At 38.5% G+C, this 21,348-nt stretch overlaps 1 protein-coding gene across 3 annotated transcripts in view; it reads left to right on the top strand.

The window, feature by feature from the left end:
• Positions 1-1,996: 1,996 nt before the first annotated feature.
• asap2a (ArfGAP with SH3 domain, ankyrin repeat and PH domain 2a) overlaps positions 1,997-21,348 on the top strand; it is an 89,990-nt gene continuing 70,638 nt past the window's right edge. For all 3 annotated transcript variants that reach the window (XR_003934473.1, XM_030126387.1, XM_030126386.1), the window contains exon 1: positions 1,997-2,569. Coding sequence is in view for 2 of the 3 variants with exons in the window: in XM_030126387.1 (XP_029982247.1) it covers positions 2,444-2,569 (126 nt within the window). In the remaining variant the exon portion in view is untranslated. The remainder of the gene's footprint in view (positions 2,570-21,348) is intronic.

Raw genomic sequence — 21,348 nt, 5'->3', positions numbered from 1 at the left:
TTATAAGCTATGGGTGTATCAAATTGGAGGCTAATCGGAGTTGTTTCGGATTTTTTATGAACTTTTGAAAATTGCTCAATGATGAGAGATAGGAAAATTTGAGATTTTGTGACCTTGCTGTGACCTTGAACTTTGGCCTACTTGGCCCAAAATTTTATGGGTTTGTCCCAGGGCCTAGGCCTATCTGTAGGTAAAATTTGGTAAAGATGGTTGTAATAGCTTTCCTGTAAAGTTGCTGACAAACAAACAAACAAACAAACAAACAAACAAACAAACAAACAAACAAACAAACAAACAAACACACAAAGCAAAGTGATCACAATACCTCCTGGTGGAGGTAAATATCATATCCTAGCACTTTCAGACATTCCATTTTAAATATATTAATAAGGTTTTCCCAGGATCATCTCTGGACCTGCTGCTGTGGTCCTGCCTCTCTCCTGCCTTCATCGTCATCACTCACTTATCCTCAACTGCATCCATGTGTCTCCCCCTACTTCCCCCCTTCTCCCCCTCTCCCCCTCTCCCCCAGTCTCTATCTCTATCGCTCTCTCTTGTTCACTTCCTTTACTCTCTCCCTTTAACCCCAACTGGTCAAGGCAGACGGCCATCTTCCAGGAGTCTGGGTCTGCTCCAGGTTTCTGCCTGTTAAAAGGTAGTTTTTCCTCTCCAGTCACCAGTCACAAGTGTTTGCTTCTGGAGGATTCTGTTGGGTTTCTGTAAATTGGCTTAGAGTCTGGTTTTGACCAACTCTATATATAAAGTGTCATGAGATAACTTTTGTTGTGATCTGGCGCTGTATAAATAAAATTTAATTGATTGATTTGATTGGTTTCCTCCTGTAAGTCACTTTGGAAAAAAGCGTCTGCCAAATGCATGAGATAACTTTTGTTGTGATCTGGCGCTGTATAAATAAAATTTAATTGATTGATTTGATTGGTTTCCTCCTGTAAGTCACTTTGGAAAAAAGCGTCTGCCAAATGCATAAATGTAAATATAAATGTAAAATCATGCCTGTAACTAAATGTTTATGCCTTTGTAGATCCACTGTGATTTATAAAGTGTAATGTACATGTGAAAGTGAGAAGCTCATTTACCAATTTTATTAATTTTAACATAGTGAAACTGCTTTTTAGATGCCTTAATGGACTGGACCCGAAGCCTCTGAGTGCCTGTGTGCCTTGGCTGCAGAGCTGTGGCAGGGTCACCAGAGCAGCCTCAAATGGAGACTGCAAGGTGCCTTACAGAAAAACTGCCTTTGCTCGGTCTGCATTCTCCGTGAAAGGAGCTAATCTGTGGAACCTACACTCCATTGAAATAAAATCTTTGACAAACTTAGGTTCATTCAAAAAACTAAAAAAAAAATGAATGTGCCAGAAACAGCAGTGTACTCATGTTTAATGTTTGCATAATGTTTATCTGTTTCTTTGTTTTAACCTGATTATTTTCTTTCCTATACCACAGTTTTGTATGTAAAAGGTCTCTCCATTCCTCTCTGTATTTTAACTTTTCGTAAAAGCCCATCTAGGGACTGGTGCTACAAATTAGCTTTTGCTATAAGCACTATGATGCATGCATGGGATTGCTGTGTTACAGTTGGTCTATGTCTTTTGTATCTGTCCCTATCAAATAAACCAAATAAATAAATAAATAAAAAGCTGAGGCATAATGTTGTAAAAATTGCACCAATTACTCTTTTACGCTAAAACAACAAAAATTTATAGTTATTTATAGATTTTTACGATGCTATTTTACTGGTCTGACCCATTTGAGATTTTTTTGGGCTGTATGTAACCCCTGAACTAAAATGACTTTGAAAGCCCCGCATCTAACGCAGCAGTGACTATTTACTACGTCGATGTGATAGTTTACGAGGAGTACATGAACGCAGCACAATTCCACGCCTATTGTGCATTCTGATTGGCTGCTGATGACCAGCCGCCGCCGCTCATTGGCTGCTCCGAGTCCATTGAATCCCCTCCTCTACCTTTGTCAATTTCATGCGCTCCCGTTGAAACGCCTGGGCTGTTGTTTCCCGGGGCTTCGGAGGAGAAGTTGACCCCGCTTTGGAGAAAAAAAAAACGCCTGGGATCTTTAGTCGGAAAAGCGCACACTTTTTCCGCGCGGGGACCGGATCTGTGAAGCTGAATGGGAAGGGTGTAAACCGGGCCGAAGCCAAGGGGGTTTCACCTATCCATCACCTTGGAGCGGCTGCGTGGTGCGTTTGGAGACACTACGACTCCTCCAGCCGGCGTGAGCACCGCTGCAGCACCGAGGGAATGACACACACACACACCGAGATGGTTCACGACTACCCGGGGAGACTTGCAGAGACTCTACTGTGAACTTTTCTATCCTAGAACTGAACAAGACAAGAGGGGATTAGGAAAAGGGCTTCTTCTTCTTTTTCTTCTTGTGCGTTTTATCTGCTGAGGGATTAATTATGCCAGACCAAATCACAGTTTCAGAGTTTGTGGCAGAGACCAATGAAGATTATAAATCGCCGACTGCTTCCAACTTCACCACCAGGATGTCCCACTGCAGGAATACAGTAGCTGCTTTGGAGGAGGTGAGTCTTTATCCATGCAATAAACACTAAACTCAACCAAAATGGGACAGATATTTAATATTAACCCTTTCATGCATGAATTATGAGAACCTTAATCAAGATTTTTTTTCCCTGATTGTTTTTATTCCTCTTTAGGCAGGAAAAAATACAAACAATGTGATTTTTTTTTTTTTTTTTTTTTTTTTAATCAACCTGTTTTTCATGGAGTTACAAAATGTCCACTCAGCTACACCATGAATTTTATTCTTGAAGCAAAGAAACATGTATTTAAAACCCAATATCATAAAGTGATATGAAAACAGTGAAATGAAATCATGTTTAATGCAGCTAATCTGATGTTTTCTCACATTTTAACGTATTCTAATACTACTTATTACTCGCTTCATGGAGATAATATGCAAAAAAATAAATATTAACAATTGATTTCCACTTAAGAACCAATCAAGAACAGCAAAGTTACAATAATGGTATGAATTGCAGTTTGAGATGATGCATAAGTGTTCACTGTGTTGGTTGATATGGAACTAAAACAACAAAACCCATGAATATTCAAGAGTAAAGCTGTAGAGTAACTGTCCACTGTAGTGACCACTATGCATGAAAGGATTAATCTATATATCTCTTTTTTATTTGATCCTTCTGAGACCCAGCTATGCAATTTTGTCCTCTTATAGGGAACAAGAGTCTCTCAGCTTTACTAAAAAAAAAAAAAAAAAAAGAAGCACTGTTTGTTTATTTGTTGATTTTGAGCATTTACAGAATACATGCAAATTCAAAATTCCAAAGAAAATCATTCATCTATACTCGAAAAGGAGTGGGAAGAAGAAAAATGTATTTAATCCCACCCCCATTCTCATCATCAAATAACTTAACATAACATTTTAAATACTCACTCCTGTCCTTTGACTTCAAGCCAGAACAATGAACAAAATAGGCCTATACCAAATTAAAATGAACTCATTTGACAGTATTTACATTGGATAACCAAAATGTGTGTTTAAAAAAAAAACCCCAAAAAAACAACTGTCCACTGCAAAGAACATTCTATTAACAAATAAAACATGTCTCTGAAAAAACTGTTGCATCATGCTGTTCCCAATAAATGCAATTATTTAATGTAGAAAAGCCGAAACCTTTTCTTTTTTAGGGTTTCATAAGGATATTCAGATGTCCAAATTAAAAAACATCACCTCACTTCTGTTAATCCCTCATGCTTATTCCTATTCTATCCCAGTAGTGTTTGTTGCTCAGCTGTCTGTATTGAATTCTCAATGATGAACCACCAAAAACAGAGCACATTTATATTGAAATCTTATAAATGAGCAGATTATACTACATAGAGTAGGTCTTATTAACTTCATTTATCTATAATTGTGCAATAAATCACCAAATTCAACCCATCTCTGTTTGCATATTCTCAAACAGGAAGTGAATGTGGCTGGAAAATGCAACATAATCTGACCTATGTTGTTACTGTATGATTAGATTACATACAGTGGGCGTTAACAACTTTATTTATCCATATTTGTTCAATCAGTCACCAGCTTCAACCCATCTTCGTTTGCATGTTCTCAAACATGAAGTGAATGTGTTAGGAAAATTCTGCATAATCTTCATAAAGATAATTGTCAAAACTCTGTGAGCCATCGTAGACAATATTTAAGTTCTGATCTTTGCAACTATTTTGTCCAAATGGTTATTCTTGCAGTGATAGAAGGAAGAAGTCTTGTGCATTTGGCCCAGTTTCCTGCTGCATTACACTGCGAGTGGACAGAGAGCACTTTGTGTTCCTCCTTTAACTTGCAGGTCATCAGGAGGAAGGACACTTCCGCTTTGTTCCCTCTCAGCCTTTCACTGACTCCCTCCCTCCCTTGTTACAGTTTCCCTGCTTTTTGCACTCTATAGCAGAGCCTCGCCCTGTCTCACAGTAAAAATAGATTTCCCCACATGGCCGGCTTGTATGTGTGTTACTGTGTCTCGGCTTCGGGCACACTTCACGCTGGGGTGAGATGAGGGGGGGATAAAAAGGGTTCTTTCAGTTTCAGTGTGAAAAAGTTTTGAGAAGTAAAATTAGGACAGTAATGAGGTGTCACTGTGCACTTATTTTTGTAAAAATAGACACAGAATTGGCTTCTAATGTCAGTTTTACTCTGCTAATCCACATCTGGGCTCAGTGTCAACTTTACCTTAAGCTCCCTGATCCTCTGCACCTTGGTGAGGGCTGGGGCTTTATTTTTAACCTATGTTTGTAGAGGAGTCAGCCAGGCAGCCAGACATACACCTGCTTAGGCTGACAGGTGCTTCAATTTACCCTCAGACACATTTATTGCAGCTGTTCCCCCCCCCCCCCCAAAAAAAAAGCATATATCAGTTAATCTTCTATTTGGAACCACCTCAGTCCTGCTTAGCGAGGAATGGGTTCTGTAGTGGTAAGCAACTAAGACTTTGGATTTAACTGCTGCAAATAGTAGGTCAGCAGTAATTGTTGGCTTGTGAGGTTGAAATGTTGGGTTGAGATCCTAATTCAGCAAGTTTTTTTAAAGTTGTGTTGCCATTGAAGCTGCTGAATTGTTGTTGCAGAGCCGTGGAGTAGCGTGTTATTGTTTCACATTGACCTCTCCACGCTCAGCCTCACAGAACACAAGGCTTTATTGTTGAGACAACAAGACCTCGCTTACTTCAGTCTGTTTGACCAATTAAACACTGCAGTGGATGGGGAACACTTCCACTTATTGTCCGCCCACCGCACTGGAATCTCAAACGCACGCATGCAAACAAATACTTATTTGCATACGTTTACACGCTGGGTTGGTCAAGAATACAGACGAGCTCCTCTTACATCCTTCTTTTGGCGTTTCTGGCAAGTGACTATTTTTGGTAATTTCCACATACATTATATGACAGTGAGGCAACAATCAAACGTGGTCTACAGGGTGTGTAAGGTCCACCTCTGCATGAACAGTGAGTGTACCTGCTTCGTTAGGTACCATGAAGTAATGGTACTAATGTAAGGAATGATGTTCAAAGTCTGTATCAGCACTCATGTTCTTGTAATGTTCTAAAAGTGATGTTCTAATGTTCTAGAATACATGCTCCTTTCACCTTACGTGTGCTTTTCTTGTGTGTTTTATATTTACTTATTGGATTTTTTTTTTGCCACTTACTGGTAAGGAACCAAATATGGTAACTTCATTGACCTTGATTTTCTACATACTAAAAAAATTGAAAAATTTCACAAAAGTAATAAAATCTTATGTCCTCCAATAACACACTAAGGTTGAAATTTTGAATATCAGAGTATTTCTATGAGTGAACTATAAAAGGTTAAACATTTTGACTAAAGTAAGCGGGAAGGTCATTCATGCAGAATATTCATGCATATATTCATGAGTGTCAAATGAAAACAAAAATATCAGACTTTGCCGTTTTCAGCATTGTGCTGAGTTTCAAGCATTGTGCTGATTCTAGATTTTCCTGCATTGCATTGCAGATTGTTATATAAGCATTCACTTCTTTGCTTTGAACTGACAGTTGAGGACAGGCTGATGGGAGCAGCACTGACTCCTGTAATGCTACAGTGGACTGGTGTATCATTTCAGTGGATCCCTCATGTTATGTGAATTGGCACCTTCCAGTTTGATAATGGGCTGTCGGAGTTGCTGCTGACATTGAGATTAACATTGTTTCTCGCAGTCCGCCTCAGTGGTTTTATGGTCAGTACATTGGTTTATTCTTTATGCAAAGTCTTAAGATTAATCGGTTTGTGTTGAAAAGGCATCTGCTCTGTCCTCTGTGGGTGCTGCTTGTTTGCAGAGCAGATTAATTTGTTAGTAAAGTGTGATTAGTGTGAAAATCCTCCATCCCATATGGCTCGAGTCCATCTCTTTGTTTCGTACATGTAATTTAGAGGCAGGACTAGGTGGTACAGCGGAAAATGTTATTTATCACAATGACTGTCACATCATTCTTTCTTTTAAAGGTTCAACATGTGTGCATGCTTAAATGAAGTGTGTGTTTCAGGCTGGTCTGTGCTGGGAGCTCCTCTGTTGTTGATCTTAAGGAACTCCCTTTCTGAAATCGACAATAATGGCCTGTACAGAGGACTCAGTTCAGTTTTTCCACTATCATTATTGCATTTACTCATGAGCTCCTCAGTGCCCATCTTCTGCTCCTCTACAGCAGTTGCATTCTAAACACTAACTACTGTTACCTACTCTTGACAAAACACTGACTGCAGCATAAATGTGCAAATCTTGCAAACTGAGCCTTTAAGTTTAATGGTTAATTTGTACTCATAAGTAAATGTTTAATAAACCAGATAGTTAATTGTGCTTTCAAGCTATTTTATGAAGAAGAAGATGAAGTTTATTTACAATGCCTGCTTTTTGGATTAAAGGTTCAATATGTAAGATTTACATGTGAAGTTTGTGTTGGAGTCTGTATTGTACTGGAACTAGTCACTTGTTGACATTAGCTTATTTAAGTTAGCATTGACTTATATCTCTACAGTGAGAAACAATGTAAGAACAGATCAGTTTCTGTCATTGTAATAAACACAGAGTCACAAAGGGCTCTTTTTGGCTTCATACCTTATTTGATGTCAGATTATAATATTAATGATTTTCAAGCTCAGCAGTGGTAACATTATCGGGATTGTTTGCAAGTCAAATTAATAAAGGCTGTAGTTACTTGGCAAATAAACAAATGACAGCAATGTTGCTCTTACCATTTATAGTCTAATTGTCTCATTGTGTTTGGTTGGTTTCTCTGTTGCAGCTATGGCTCTTGTAGTTTCATAGGCTGCTAGTTCTGGGTTCGGTTCGGCTCTTGTGGTTTAATAAGCTTGGTTGTGCCTTTTTCTGCACAGATGTGCACACACACAAATGTGTTTTGAGAAGTGTTGTTTGTGTGGTTAATTTCATTTTCATCACTGTGCATTGTATGTGCTTCAAATTGGGAAACACTGAGTCACTAGTGTTGAATGATGTTGCTGCTGTAGAGGAGCAGAAAAGAGGCGCTAAAGAACTCTGGAGCAAGAATAAAGATTTTTATTGAAAATTTTACCTGAGTTCTTTGCATAGAAATTGGTATACAGATTGTTATCATGAATATAGGCCAAGTACTCCAATTAGAAATGGAGTTGGCTAATGTCAACAGAGTGGTTTCCGACATAAAAAACAAACTTGAGCACAAATTTTATACAAGTACATCAGCATATGTTACTATATCATACTGAATGTTGTAATATTTGCCCTGTACACAACTATGACTCCTCAGTCCTGTTACAAATAAAAGCAGAATAAGGTTGTCAACTGTTTAAACAGGTTCTGTCAACAAAAAAAATCTATTCTATTTTATCTATCTTCTTATCAAAGTCATGCTTCTCCACCTCGGTGTCTTATAGCATCTCCTGCTCTGTTTCCACATTGAGTTTTGTTTAAAATAGCTGGTGCTCTTACAGACTCACCTTCTTAAAAGACCTCTTTAACTGATCTCTGTCTGGTTGTTTATGGCCTTTAAACACATTAACCGGAGAGGAGTCTCAAGCACTCTGAGGTTTTATGTAAATGGGAGTACAATGTTTTGTAATTATGTCTTTCTGAACCTAATTGCTACTGACACAACCTTAATTAGACTAGTAGTCTTAAACTGCTGGCTATTAGAGGCCATTCGGAGAGAGTCTGTGTAAAAACCGCAGCAATAAAAACCTGTTTATCCACTAAGAGGGTGCTGGGCTTTTTGTTGTGACCCCCCCCCCCCCTTTGTGCTTCTGTAACTTTGCTTTTCTTCCTTCACATTTATGTTGACTTTTCCCTGGCAAGACATGAGAGGGAGTGTTAAAAGTCCAGGAACTGGTTTTCCGTTCCCAGTTTCAGTTGGCTGACAGTGAATTTATTCAATAACAGGCAAAACTGTGCAATTGAAGTCTGTATGTGACCTACTATGAAACCTAATGACAAGTATTTATGTTATAGCCTCTTGGACTTCAAGTGGTGTTGTAAATTTCATCTTCATTAGTGGAGCTCCACTGTTTATTGAGTGACTCACTGTTGTGGTATTCATAGCTTGGCAAGTGGAAATTGTTTCACACTGTGACACATACATGGGCTGATGTTGAAATGCAAAATATTTCTGTACACAAGTAGAAGGATCCCAGGTTTCACTCTCTGAACTTTCTTCCCTTTTTTCCCCACTTAAAATGATTAATAATTGACTGAAATATTTTTTTGTTAATGTAGGAAAAGAAAGCATTCCATTTGCAGGAGCCTTCAGGGCTGAGCTGACCTCTGTGTTACGTATTGATTGTTGTTCAAATGCTCCAGTGATTCTGTTTCACTCAAGAAATCTCATGTGGATGTATGTCTGATGGTGAAACTGACATGCACTCTAGTCATGTTTGTTCTATTTTAGCATTTATCCTTTTTATGCCCCATTTGCTGAATCCTGCCGGCTAAAGAGAGGCTCCAAAAATGATCAGATCAATAGAGTTGTCTCCTTAGACACATCTCAGGTGCGTCCAAGGCTTGCTCAGGTATGAAGACGGGCAAATACTGCATTTACAGCCCGCTGAGCATTTTCTTAAGCATTATATTTTTTCTATGGTTAAGCGATCCAGTTGTAGGGATCAGTGTATATTTAGATCAACAATTCTTTTAAGGTGTCGGCTGACTGCTTTCAATAGGTCTGAAACAGATCTGACTCATTGCTGAGTACCTGCAAAACGGCAATCGCCAATTGACATTCAAGACGAGCTTTTGTGTTGTCAGCAGTGTAGGCTTTGATCAGCATGTCAGCTGCACACAGTCACACAGACAGACTCACAATACGTTTCCTGACATTACAGGCACTTTGTAATTATGTCACTTGACAAGTACGGTGCTTGTCTGTAATGTGGTCTTGGGCATTCCATGTATGACTGCATTCATAAAAATATCCCCAAGTTACTTCTGACCTTTTACACTTGCAATCACACTTTGTTCAGTATTGTTCACTTCATGTTTACAGAGACAGTTACATAGCATTTAACACTATTGCATTTAAAGACTTGGCTGCTTTGCACTGCTCACCTGGACTTGGACAAAGCTTAATCCAGACTTTTTCCTGCATAGAGAACTCAATCTTCCTGCCACCTCTAGCTCTGACAAGCAAAGCAATAAAGCAAGGTGTAGTCTAGGTTATGATATGGCTAGGTGTACTAAAGTTAAGTGGTTGGATTAAGTGTCTTTATACTTTGCCATTTATAAGAGTCTTTCTGATTAGAGTTTTACCAAATAAAGTTTTTACTAGTGTAGAATGGAGCTGAACTTTTTTATTGGCTGTTGAACTGTCTGTCCAAACTATAGATAATGAAGTCAGTCAGTAAATCTTTAGTGATAGTAACTTTTTTGTCTTATCTATTCTTGGTTGGCCTAAGTAACAGCAGAACTGATCATCATACTGTTTTAGCCTGACAGCTGCCCTTGTTTTACAAACAAAAAAAGTCAGACATGCAGTATTTTGTTGGACTGTCTTTAGCTTTGATTACTTGACACTTTTTCCATAGTATCCTGAATGCCACACAATGCTTCTGTGGTGTCACAATTAATGTCACAATACTTCTCCATAGTTGTAACTTTTTTTTTGCCAAGATCTTGTATTGATGATGGAGAGTTAGGTCACTGTGTAAAGTCTTCAGCACATCTTCAGTACCTTCCAGCGATCCTCAATGGGTTTCAGGTCTGGTCAATCCATGTGTAAAAATGACACCTCATGTTCCCTGGACCACTCTTTCACACGAGTCTGATGAATCCTGGCATCTGCAATCTTCATGTTCCCATGCAAATTTATGTAATTTTTAGAAATGACAGTCTTCTCATTGCACCAGTTTGGGTTAAATAACCTATTGCAACTGAAACATATTAATCACTGGAGTAATTATCAAGTGGAAGGGTGTCTTCTATTTTTTTAGTGTTGTAAATCCAGGTGGGGACTTTTCTCTTGGCCAGGCTGTGAAGTTACCTGTAGAAGGTATTTGTTTAACCTAGGTGAAAGTACCAACTCTTCCTCTATTTGACATAGGAAAACCCCTGTTAGTAAGAAAATAAACAAAATACTGGTTCAGTTGTAAAATGCAATGATGTGGCCTGGTGTCTGTTTAAAACCCTTTCATGACTTTGATATGTCACTGAGTCATATGTCATGTAGTGTCACCGAGAACTTCTAGGATTCCAGTGTGGTAGGCATTTGAGATTAAATAAACATCAGCAAATGTCATATTTAGTTTCCTGGGAGCCTGGGAGTGGTACAATCTTACTGGCTTCCTATTCTAATTGCATTATTACATAACATCTTAAGCATTTTGATCTTTTGACCAAGGAAGTTTTTGAAGCTTGTACATCGTTTGAGCTCAGACAACATCTCCAATAAGCAGAGAAAACAGAACTGTTGCATGTTCTGTGTCCTCCATACTGAGTTTCAGAAACCCAGCCAGCCAACCACCCACCAAGCCTCTCCTTCTGCCCCATATCTCTTTGTTCACTTAGTTCATTTTTCCCTGATGAATAATGGTTATTTATAGCCAAGTCAGCTTTTCATAGGCTGTTACTGGTTTGAAGAGGGTGAGGGGCAGAGATCGGTCCTGAGGGCTAGCTTCATTAGTCTTCCATCTGGCTATTATTTCATCCGACAGAGGTCCATCACACTGGTATGCCAGCTATGTGCTTGAATGGCTTGTTACTCTGCTGTCTGATTTTGTACAGAGATTATTGGTGAGTACCCCAGGGAATGGTCATGGCATTTACAGTATGCTCAAGCCACTGTTGACACGGACAGCGCCGGCCACAAAAGCCCTCTGCGGTTCACATACAGCTTCTAAGTATGATAGAAAGTGATGAGTTTTTCAGAAAAGTCAATAGTACAGTTGCTTACATGTTTTTCTATTCACCCTTTCCACTGCTGTAAAATGTGTGCTGGTTCCTGGTTGGTGTCACTGCCAGTTCAGTTTCAACTTGCAAACTTAAGAACCGGTTTGTTGGGAGTTTGACTCATGAAACAAACTATATTTAGGTCTTGTGTTCACATGTAAACCATGTTTTTTAAGAGTGGGATTTTTAAAAACTCTGGTTTGTGTATATCCGTGAGGACATGCACAAACTAGGAAAACTCAGATTGGATAATGTTATATCACACCCCATTTTACCAAAGTTAATCTTCTGTTAGGACAAGGTCATATCTATAGTAATGTCTTGTTACACCAGTGGCATCACTACTTAATCTGTAATCTATCTAACCTGTTTTTGCAGAACAGAACAGTTGTTCTACTCTATTACTTCCTATGATATTAACGTCTCATTTAAAGTGTGGTGATTTATGGCCGATTTGTTAACGTCCTAGGGTGAGTGTGCTCTCATAACTCTTGTGTCAGTCTGTCAGCTTGTGTCTGCTGCAAGTTGTTCCCGGGCCGGGGGAATGCCCTCTCAAGCTGAGATTCCTCCCCCCATTCCACGCATGGTTTGGCGGGAACGAGCTGTGGTCTGGAAGGGGACAACAGCTGCCCCTCTGGAACAGGTGGCCTGGAGGAAAGTTTTAACAAGGCTTCAGACTGTAGGATTATCGATGCAGGGACAATCCACATCTAATAGCTTTAGAGACACATGGATGGATCGACGAGTTCTCACGCATACACCGTCTAAATGTGCCGTTCGGTCCCAAGTGAGCAACCAAAACCCCTGGCCTCTCTGACCAGACTTCAGAATGCCACCTAAGAAGCTTAATGCTTCCTGTAATTGAAAGGGGATTTTCTGGCATGACAAGCACTGTCCCGTCTCCTTTCTCCAGCCTCAGGACCTTATTGCAGATCCAGAAACGGACTAGACCAGAGAGCTCCAGCCCCGTCACTTTATGTTTCACCTCTGTTTGAACAAAGCTGTGTTTTTGTCTCTCAGCTCCACCCCTGGGATCTCAGCCTAAATGGAAGGTGCGTCCAAAGATGGTTTTTTGTTATCATCCATATACAGGCTCTGTCCAAACCCTCATTAGGATGCAGGAGTCCTCCCTATGGATCTGCCCCAGGGTGAAGGTCACAGTCCTGTCCCAATCAATTCAAAGCCATGATCTCTCTTATCTACCCAATAGACTTTGACTGTTTGAATGTGATATGATTCTTCTCACTTAGATGCACCACTGGTCTTTATTGTATGTATGGGATGTGAGATGGAATTGGATTACTGGGGTTTTATGAGGCGTATTCACTCTGGTTGTTTGGAGGAGGGTGATGCCGAAGGAGCCAGAAGTGAAACCAAACTGGTCATTCACAGAGGTTAAGGGGGTCGGACACTAGGGGCTTAGGGGGTAAAGACGAACCTAAAGTGCTTCTCATCCATCAGAGTGTCCTGGCCCAGATTTCCAGAGACGGCTCCCGTTGTGGTCTATTGTCCCCTGACAGGCCCTACCTCTTCATTAATGAACTCTACCATTGATTTGTAGTCCTGACTGGCCTACTCTGCTTGGGGCCAGGGTGCTGTGGGAGGAGTGAATCTTCACCGTTGTGTTGTCCTGCTGTCACTTTCACTCAAAGAACAGACTTAGACTTCATCTGCGGTGGGGAAGTTATTTAACAGGAGCTCTGCGGAGGTTCTGAAGAAAATTGCAGTCAGATGGCTTTTTACCAAACTAGCTGTTTGATCATCAATTGGCTTGAGAACATTTAACTGAATTTGATCATTTAATGTTCACCAGTTAACAAATTACCAGACTTATGCAACACTTGCCTATTCCAATTCCTCTTTTTTGTATTGTATCTGTTAAATACTTGTGGATTTGCAGTTGTCATAGAATGTTGTAGGGTTATGAGAAATATTGATACAGTTTACTGATGCAATGTTAAGTTTTCAGAAAACCACAGCAACAGGAAATAGATCTTTTTTCATTTGTATAAATGATTGTTTGCGTGACAGATTCAGCCCTTACCATAGCCAGCTGCTCTATTATGGCAGCTCACAAAAATAGTTTTACTAAGTATAGGAACATGCTTTTCAATAATTTTACAATTTTCACTCATGTTTTTTGACCTAAATTGCATACATCGTCAATCTGGCTTGTTTTGCTTACAACAATCACATTGGGTTTATATGGAGTTTCTATTATTGCATGTACATTTAGTTGAAATCCTTTATAGAGCACTGTTAAAGCTCGTTTTTACATATTTAGTCACATTAAGTCTGTTCAAACTCCTCGATCCACTAAAACATCATTTTGGAAGTAAAGAAAGTAGCAGTATATGGTAAAACTGAAGTTACAGAATGTGAAAATGCACGAATACAAAAGAATACTTGCCTCAAAGTGCAGATGTGACGTCATAACTGTCTCTCTGCATGATCTATTGAAGCTGCTGAAGATGACCAGCCTTGTAGTGATTTTCACCTCTTAATATTTTTTTACTTAAGCCTTAAAAAAAACAAAGGTAAAGTATGCTGAGTAACTGTTAGTGACGTGTATTACATATGACAAGAGACGCAGTCCATTCAGCTGTTCAACACAAAAGTAGATGTTTCTTTACTATCTTTACCACAAACCGTGACTTTGTTTGTGCACAAAATTATCTTTTAAATTGACGAACATCGTATGTGTAAATGATGATAAAATTTCTTATTGGATCAAAAAATTATTGCTTTCTCGCCACTGATAACTTCATATTTCAGTGCTCTATATTGTATTGATTCCCAGAAACATTTCATCATGTTACATTAAGATTTGGTGTAAAGATTTGTGGCAGACATTTAATTTATTTTAATTAAAAAAAATAAAAAAATAAAAAATAAACAAAAGCTGATAAATGGTACTGTTACAATCCATCTCATTTCTCTACTTTTTCCCCACTGATTTTGTCTTATTTTATTATTTTTTTAATACTATGACAGTTTTCTTAAAGTTAGACTTTAAGTCCCTACATGCCTGAATATCACAATATATTGAATTGTAACCCCCCTGTATTATTCATTTTATTTTGGCAGATTATTGATGCAACCCTAGCATAGAAAGGCAAACTTATGCTTCCAAAAGATATTAATGTCTAAAATCATATATGCTTTAATTTACTGACCAAGAATATTTTCTACTGCGTACAGTCTCACAATAAAGTTCTCTTGAAGCCTAGAGAGTTTGGGTTGATGTCAGACAAAGCACTTTTCCAAACTTTGTCCCCGTCGTACTTGAAAATGACACGTTAAAATGAAGCTCTTGTCCTGTGTGACTGAAGTGTGCTTTGAAGCCTACAGTCACACATTCACACTCTGTCTCACTTCAGTGTTTTCCAGGAGAAAGCAGGTCATTTTCCTTCTGTCTCTCTCAGGCATCATTATACTCCATAAAACTATGTAGTAACTGCTGGGCACTTTGCCTCTGGGCGCTTCTGCTCTGACACCACGAGGCTGACACATACATCTGTGGAAAGAGCCAAAGGGAAACTCAAAGGTGAAGTCAGAGGTTTTTTTTTTCCTCCCTCAAAGCGGAGCACATTTGGTCCCTATTTCCCAGCTCCTCCTACAGACTTACTCTTTTATCAGTCTCCTGCTAGTTTATTAACTTCATTACATACTACCCTTAACCTTAAAGACACAGTGCTACTTTTGTGTGGGTTCCCAAAAGATTTTTTCTCTCTATTTAACCTTTCTTAAATGATTTATCACCATTTATTATAATATTGTCCTCTGTATTTTGCATGTTTCACTGTAAGTCATGCATTTTCCTATATTTCCAATATTTTTTAAAAAACTCTTTTTATTGAAATTAGAACAACTACAATGTAAAAAAGTCATTTATTGTATCCAATATATGTGTCAGAACAAGAACATTACACCCGCACTCACATGTACACATAAAAAAAAAAGGAAATTTCAAATATTTAATTTAGAAGTTCATGAAAACTCCAAGTAAATTCAAAGGTTATCACAAAACAGAGAAAACTGAAGAAAAAAGGTGACTTTCTCAGCAAAATATATCATTAACTGAACATAAATCAAGTGTCTCCAACCACTGTCATTGATCAAACTCCATGGGTTTTCCTGGTGAATTAATGTTGTCTGATGACCATGAAAAGATGACAAACTGCATTTTACACTAATTATTAACATATATTGATAGGTTTAGTGGTTCTACAGGTATTAAACATTTTAGATTAGCAGATAGTTTTGGTCATCAGTGGATGTTTGGGTCTTTATGGGTTAAAGTCGACTATTTTAACAGATTTTAATTTGGCTCCACAGTCATTTTTGTCTATCTTTGTTCAAAGTTAGATAATTTTACATTCATGTCTGTTTATGTGCTTACCCTTCCTGCTTTTATCTGATGACAAATGCTAAATGATAGGGTAAACGTGAAACCTTTTAGTGGTAAGCTTGGGGATTTTTCTCTACAAATTAAACTATTTCCAGTGAAGTATTTACATCCGAACATGCTGAGCAGTACACAGTCTGGGAAAAGCAAACGGAAACTGAAGTCCTGCCCATGTCTCTCACCTAGTAAAACCTAAAACGCCCCGAACAACACATCGGCAGTTAAAATCAAAGTGTGTTTTCTCTGACACTTAAAGTCCCGCAGCCTATGTTGTCATCCCAGTGTGAGTTCTGGCAGCTGGCGGTTAAGGCTCGGGTCCAACAGTGGTCTTTGTAGTGCTCACAGAGGAGCCGTAAAACACCAAGTGTGTCAGTGCTAAAATACCAGCGAGCCTATGAATGGATGTGAAGTTTGAGTAACTCGCAGTCGGGCGGAAAACCTGCAAAGAAATGGAAGGAAAAGTTGTTGAATTTCTACACAAAGCAGAGTAGATGAGTTGTTAGCAGCTGATGGCAAGTTTTAATGTCAGTTTTGCCTGGGAGATGGTGACTACACATAAAATCTTTCACTCCTTAAAATGACCTTTTCCTTACACTTAACCTTTTATTAAGTGATTTAAGAGCATTCATTATAATGTTGTCCTCTGCATTTTGCATTTTTCAGTGAAATCCAGGTATTTTCCTATATCTTCTTGAGACCCAGCAATGCATTATGTCCTCTGTAGTGGACAAGACTTTAAAAAACCTCTGTCCACTGTAAAGGACATTTCATAAAATAAATAAATAAAAATGTGTCTGAAAAAACTGTTGCATCATGCGGTTTCCAATCAAGGCCATTATTTAATGCAAGAAAATGAGAATTGCTATTTCCCTGGGTCTCAGGAAGGTATTTAATTTACATGCATATAAAAGCTCAGTCAAATTTAGTGGTTATTGTATCGGAGCAGAGAAACAGAAGGGAATTTTTCTACATAATCATTATATCATACATATATAATTAGGGCTGCACAATTAATCGATTTTAAATCAAAACTGGATTTTTAAAGTAGGATGATTTTTAAAAAAGGGAAATCGTGAAATTGATTTCATCTCTCTTGTGCTTCCCTGTGGGCCCAGATACCCCTAAAAGGAAAAAAAAAAAAAATATATAATTGAATTATTTTCCTTACTTGCTAAATTTTTCATTCGCAAATGTAAGTTCTATAACACAAAACCAAATGGTATTTATTTTTTGAAAGATGTTGAACTTTATTTAAAGCTGTTAGATAAATCTGGAAACAAAAAGGCTGTAAAAAACATCAGTATTTGCTCTGATTTGGACATTGTATTGTAGTGTATTCCCCCTGGCAAACGTGTTCTGTTATTTTCTTGTTGTATACATTGTTTGTATACTCTACTTCATTCAATAAAGATTGAATGAAGAAAAAAGTAAAACTTCTGTGGGCCCATCCCGTGATACCATCACAGATTTGAGGAAGGGAGCAGTGCCTTGCATTGTGGGCTGCTCATGAAAACGACATGCTGACTTCTGTTGTCTTTTGTAGTTTTACCCAAAAATCAAAATCGAAAATCGAGTTTTTCGAGGAAAAAAATCGGGATTTTATTTTTTGCCAAAATCGTGCAGCCCTATATATAATATATTGTTAACTGAAAACAACAACCATCTACAACATACTACAGGGTCAAAATACAGTAATGTCCCATCAGAGGGAACTTCAATTGTTTGCCATTCCAACATTTATTCTGAAAAACAAGTAGCTCCTTGTTTTGGATAATCCCTTATGGTACAACTAAAGCAAAAATAACTTTGAAAGTAAAAATGTGGGTCATTTATTAACACTAATCTGTCAGATTGTGACTAAAATGTCCCGTCAGAGATTTTGAATACCGTGTTTTGACCTTCCATGGGTTTTACTGGTGAATTGATGTTGCAGAAGATGACAGTGTTTCCATATTCCTTATGTAGACTCTGGACATCAGACAAAGGCACATGTGATGCCTCTGAAAAGTTAAGAAACTGTGTTTTATCTGGATTATTTCAATGTATTGATAGGATTAGAGGTTAAATAGTTGTTAAACATTTTAGATCGAGAGATGCTGTTGGCCACCAGTGGCAGTTTAGGTCTTTGAGAGTTAAATCTGCATGTCTGTTTGTAAATGAGCTCATGTCAGACAGTCTTATGACACGGTTAAAAGAAAAAAAAAAAAAGAAGCCCAGCCCTTCCTCATTTCTTTCTGTTCGGGTCTGACCTCTCAGGCTGGACTTTTCCGTTCTGCCTCAGGCCTTTCTGACTCCACACATCCCAGCTCTCTGAGTACAGAGGAACTGTGCAACTGTTGGCTGTCAGCGGTCGGCTCGATGGAACCCACCTCTGTCTAAATATTGACTCTGCTCAATCAGCATGTAGGAAAACTGTGAATGAAATAGTTTAACAAGCACTGAGAATAATTCTTGTTGATGTAATTTTGGCTTCCCTGAATGAATGAACTCCATGATTTACAGTAAAGAGTGAGTTTTAATGATTCCTTAATGTAAATGGATGTGAAACTGCGCTGCACATCTTCCTCAGAGATCTGCCTGCATTCCAAGCTGGCAAGCCTTGAACCTGATGTGCATACTGTATATTTGACATATGTTTTGAATAAGTCACAGCTTTTCCCCCTTTGGATGTGGAGGTAGAAAGAGACCGCTCTTCCTGTGTTTACCCTGACTGTGCCACGTGTGGAGCCATGGACAGCAGCCCTGTGTCTGGCCGGCAGAACAGGCATCGGACCAGACGACCGCTGTAACGCCACACCTGCAGAAAGGCTGACTGCTCTCATTCTGTAATGTGGCCGACAAGACCGCTCACTGGGGAAACTCACCACAGACCAATAGTCGGTGAGATCAACTTAAACCATGCTGAAAGAGTGGAAGAAAATTGCGGTACTTCACACCAACGCTTAATAATACTCTACTATTTTGGACACATTTGTAAGATTTATGTGGTGAAATCCTCCTGAGTCTCAGCTTAACCCTCAAAGATCTACACAACAAATGTTTAATAACCAATGAACCACTAATCTTATCAATACATGTAAATATTTTACGTAAAATACAGTTTCTCGCCTGTTCATGGTCGTCAGATATGACACATTTGGATGTTTGGAGTAGAGCCCGACTGATTAATCGGCCGGCCAATTATAGCGTATCACCAATTAATCAACATCGGCCAATATGTAGCCAATGTAGCTGATATATTAACTTTTTTTGTTGCGCGGAGATTCTGTTGCTCGCTGCTCCTGTGTGTGTGTGTGTGTGCGCTCCGAAAATCACGGATCCCCCCTCCTCTTATGAAGTATTCACCCCCCTACACACACCCATGTCCGTGCACTTCCTGTCTACCTCACAGTTTGATTCTGCAGGCAGGCCTGGGTGTTAATAGTGTAGGGGAGACTGGGGACAGTTGTAACACGGGTCAGTTGTAACTCTTGCTATTGCTCCAATCAGGAACAACTTAGGACTCTCCTAATTCACTCTGCACATGCTCAGTTTAGTTCTTCGTCCACATAAGAAGTTGTAGTGCAGTGTAGGCAGACACATAAAAATTTGTGAGTGAAAACATAATTGTGTGCTCAGTAATATTTTTTGCTCTAATTATTTTTGTGATTGCATAATTTGCATTTGAAAGTCGTGTAAATTATATTTGTGAGATAAACAAAGATTTGTGCAACTGTTTATTCACCTGTCCACAATTATCTAATATAGGATTATTATATCCTGTGTAGATCAGTGTTCTTATTTTCATATATCGGCCAATATATCGGTTATCGGCCAATATCGGATATTGGCCGATATATTGGATATCGGCTTTTTTTTTTAGCCCCCAATATCGGTATCGGCATTGGCCCCAAAAATCCCATATCGGTCGGGCTCTAGTTTGGAGGCTCTGTAGTGAATGTGGAAATGCCATCATCTTCTACAGGGTTATTAAAAAAGAATGAACTAATTTCATGACACATTGCTTCAGTTCTCAAGCGTCATCATGGAATGAGTCAGTGACCATTTGAAAGAGGAGTTTTCTAAGTTTGAGCTTTTTTAAATGAAAAAGTGCCCCAGCAATGGATTGGTCAGAAGGGGGCCCAAGACCTTGTTCTTTGTACTTGGCCTGCAAGATCCCCAGACTTCACTTCTTGTGGGGATATGTAAAAGATCGCGTTTATGTTCCACCACTACCCACTAACTTTGATGAGCTTAAACATCAAATAACAACAGCGATCAAGTCACTGGATCGTGGTCAACTCAGTGGGTCATGATATGCTGATACGCGTCTCTTATCGCATTGATGTTGTCCGTGCTGCAGGTCAAGGCCACACTGAGCACTTGTAAGACAGGAAATGAAAGTTGATTGTGAGTAGAACACTTGTGACTTGGCTGGCGTTTTCTTTTGCTTTTCCTTATTAAAATATTGTGTAATGAAATCAGTTCATTCTTTCTGAATATCCCTGTACAATATTGATTCACCGGCAAAACCCATGGAGTTTAAGAAATCAGTGTGGTTGTAGCTTCTTGTTTTCAGTGCGATACTCATCCTACCACAACACATGCACCTTGTTTTTCGTAATCTTACCTTGTCCATATCCTATTTTGCCTGCATATATCCTCATTTGTTGTACATTATCTGTCATCATAGAGTTAGCTTTTGTATATTTCAGTAGTATTTCTAGTTGTACTTTAGTAGCATATGTGTATTTAATATTTTATTCTGGAGCTTTTGCACATGCCTATATTTTTCTTTAGTAATTTGTGTGATATTTTTGCATAGTCAAAGTGTTTTTGCTTTTGTTTGAGACAGATCCGCTTAACAGATTTTCATTACATGGTTTCTGTGATAGTGACAATAAAGATCTATTCTATTCTATTCTATTCTATTCTATTCTATTCTATTCTATTCTATTCTATTTTTTATGTTCAGTTAATGGTATGTTTTATTGGAAAAGTCACTTTTTCTTCAGTTGTCTGTTTTATATAATAACCTTTGATTTTACTCTCAGCTTTTGTTTCTACATAATCTGTAAATTAAATATAGGATAATACCTGATTTTGACTTAAAAATGCTAAATGCAGAGGATAATATTACAATAAATGGTGATTAAATCATTCAAGGATGGTTAAATGTTGAGGGAAAATTCAACTGGATGCTGCTTCAAAAATAGTTCCAGGTCTTTAAGGATTTAAGACTAGTTTGTACTTAAGGATTAGGAAAAAAAAAGAAATGAACAGAGGAGTTATTATGAGAAAATGAGCAGTTTTGTTTCTTTTTAGTTGTAGTAGTCGTCTTATAAAATGAAACTTGACTTGAAGCAGCTACTCTGATGTGAAAACTGAACTGAAAAGTTCCAAAAGACAGTTTTAATACATAACGTTGTGCTTTGCAAAGGTAGAACTGGTCATTCATTTAGAGATTTTAAATGCTTATCTAATCTAAA

Source organism: Sphaeramia orbicularis, chromosome 22 (genome assembly GCF_902148855.1).
Source record: "Sphaeramia orbicularis chromosome 22, fSphaOr1.1, whole genome shotgun sequence".
NCBI lineage: Eukaryota > Metazoa > Chordata > Actinopteri > Kurtiformes > Apogonidae > Sphaeramia > Sphaeramia orbicularis.
The sequence above is the reverse complement of the archived record's forward strand: the minus strand, read 5'-3'. Positions and strand labels throughout refer to the sequence as shown.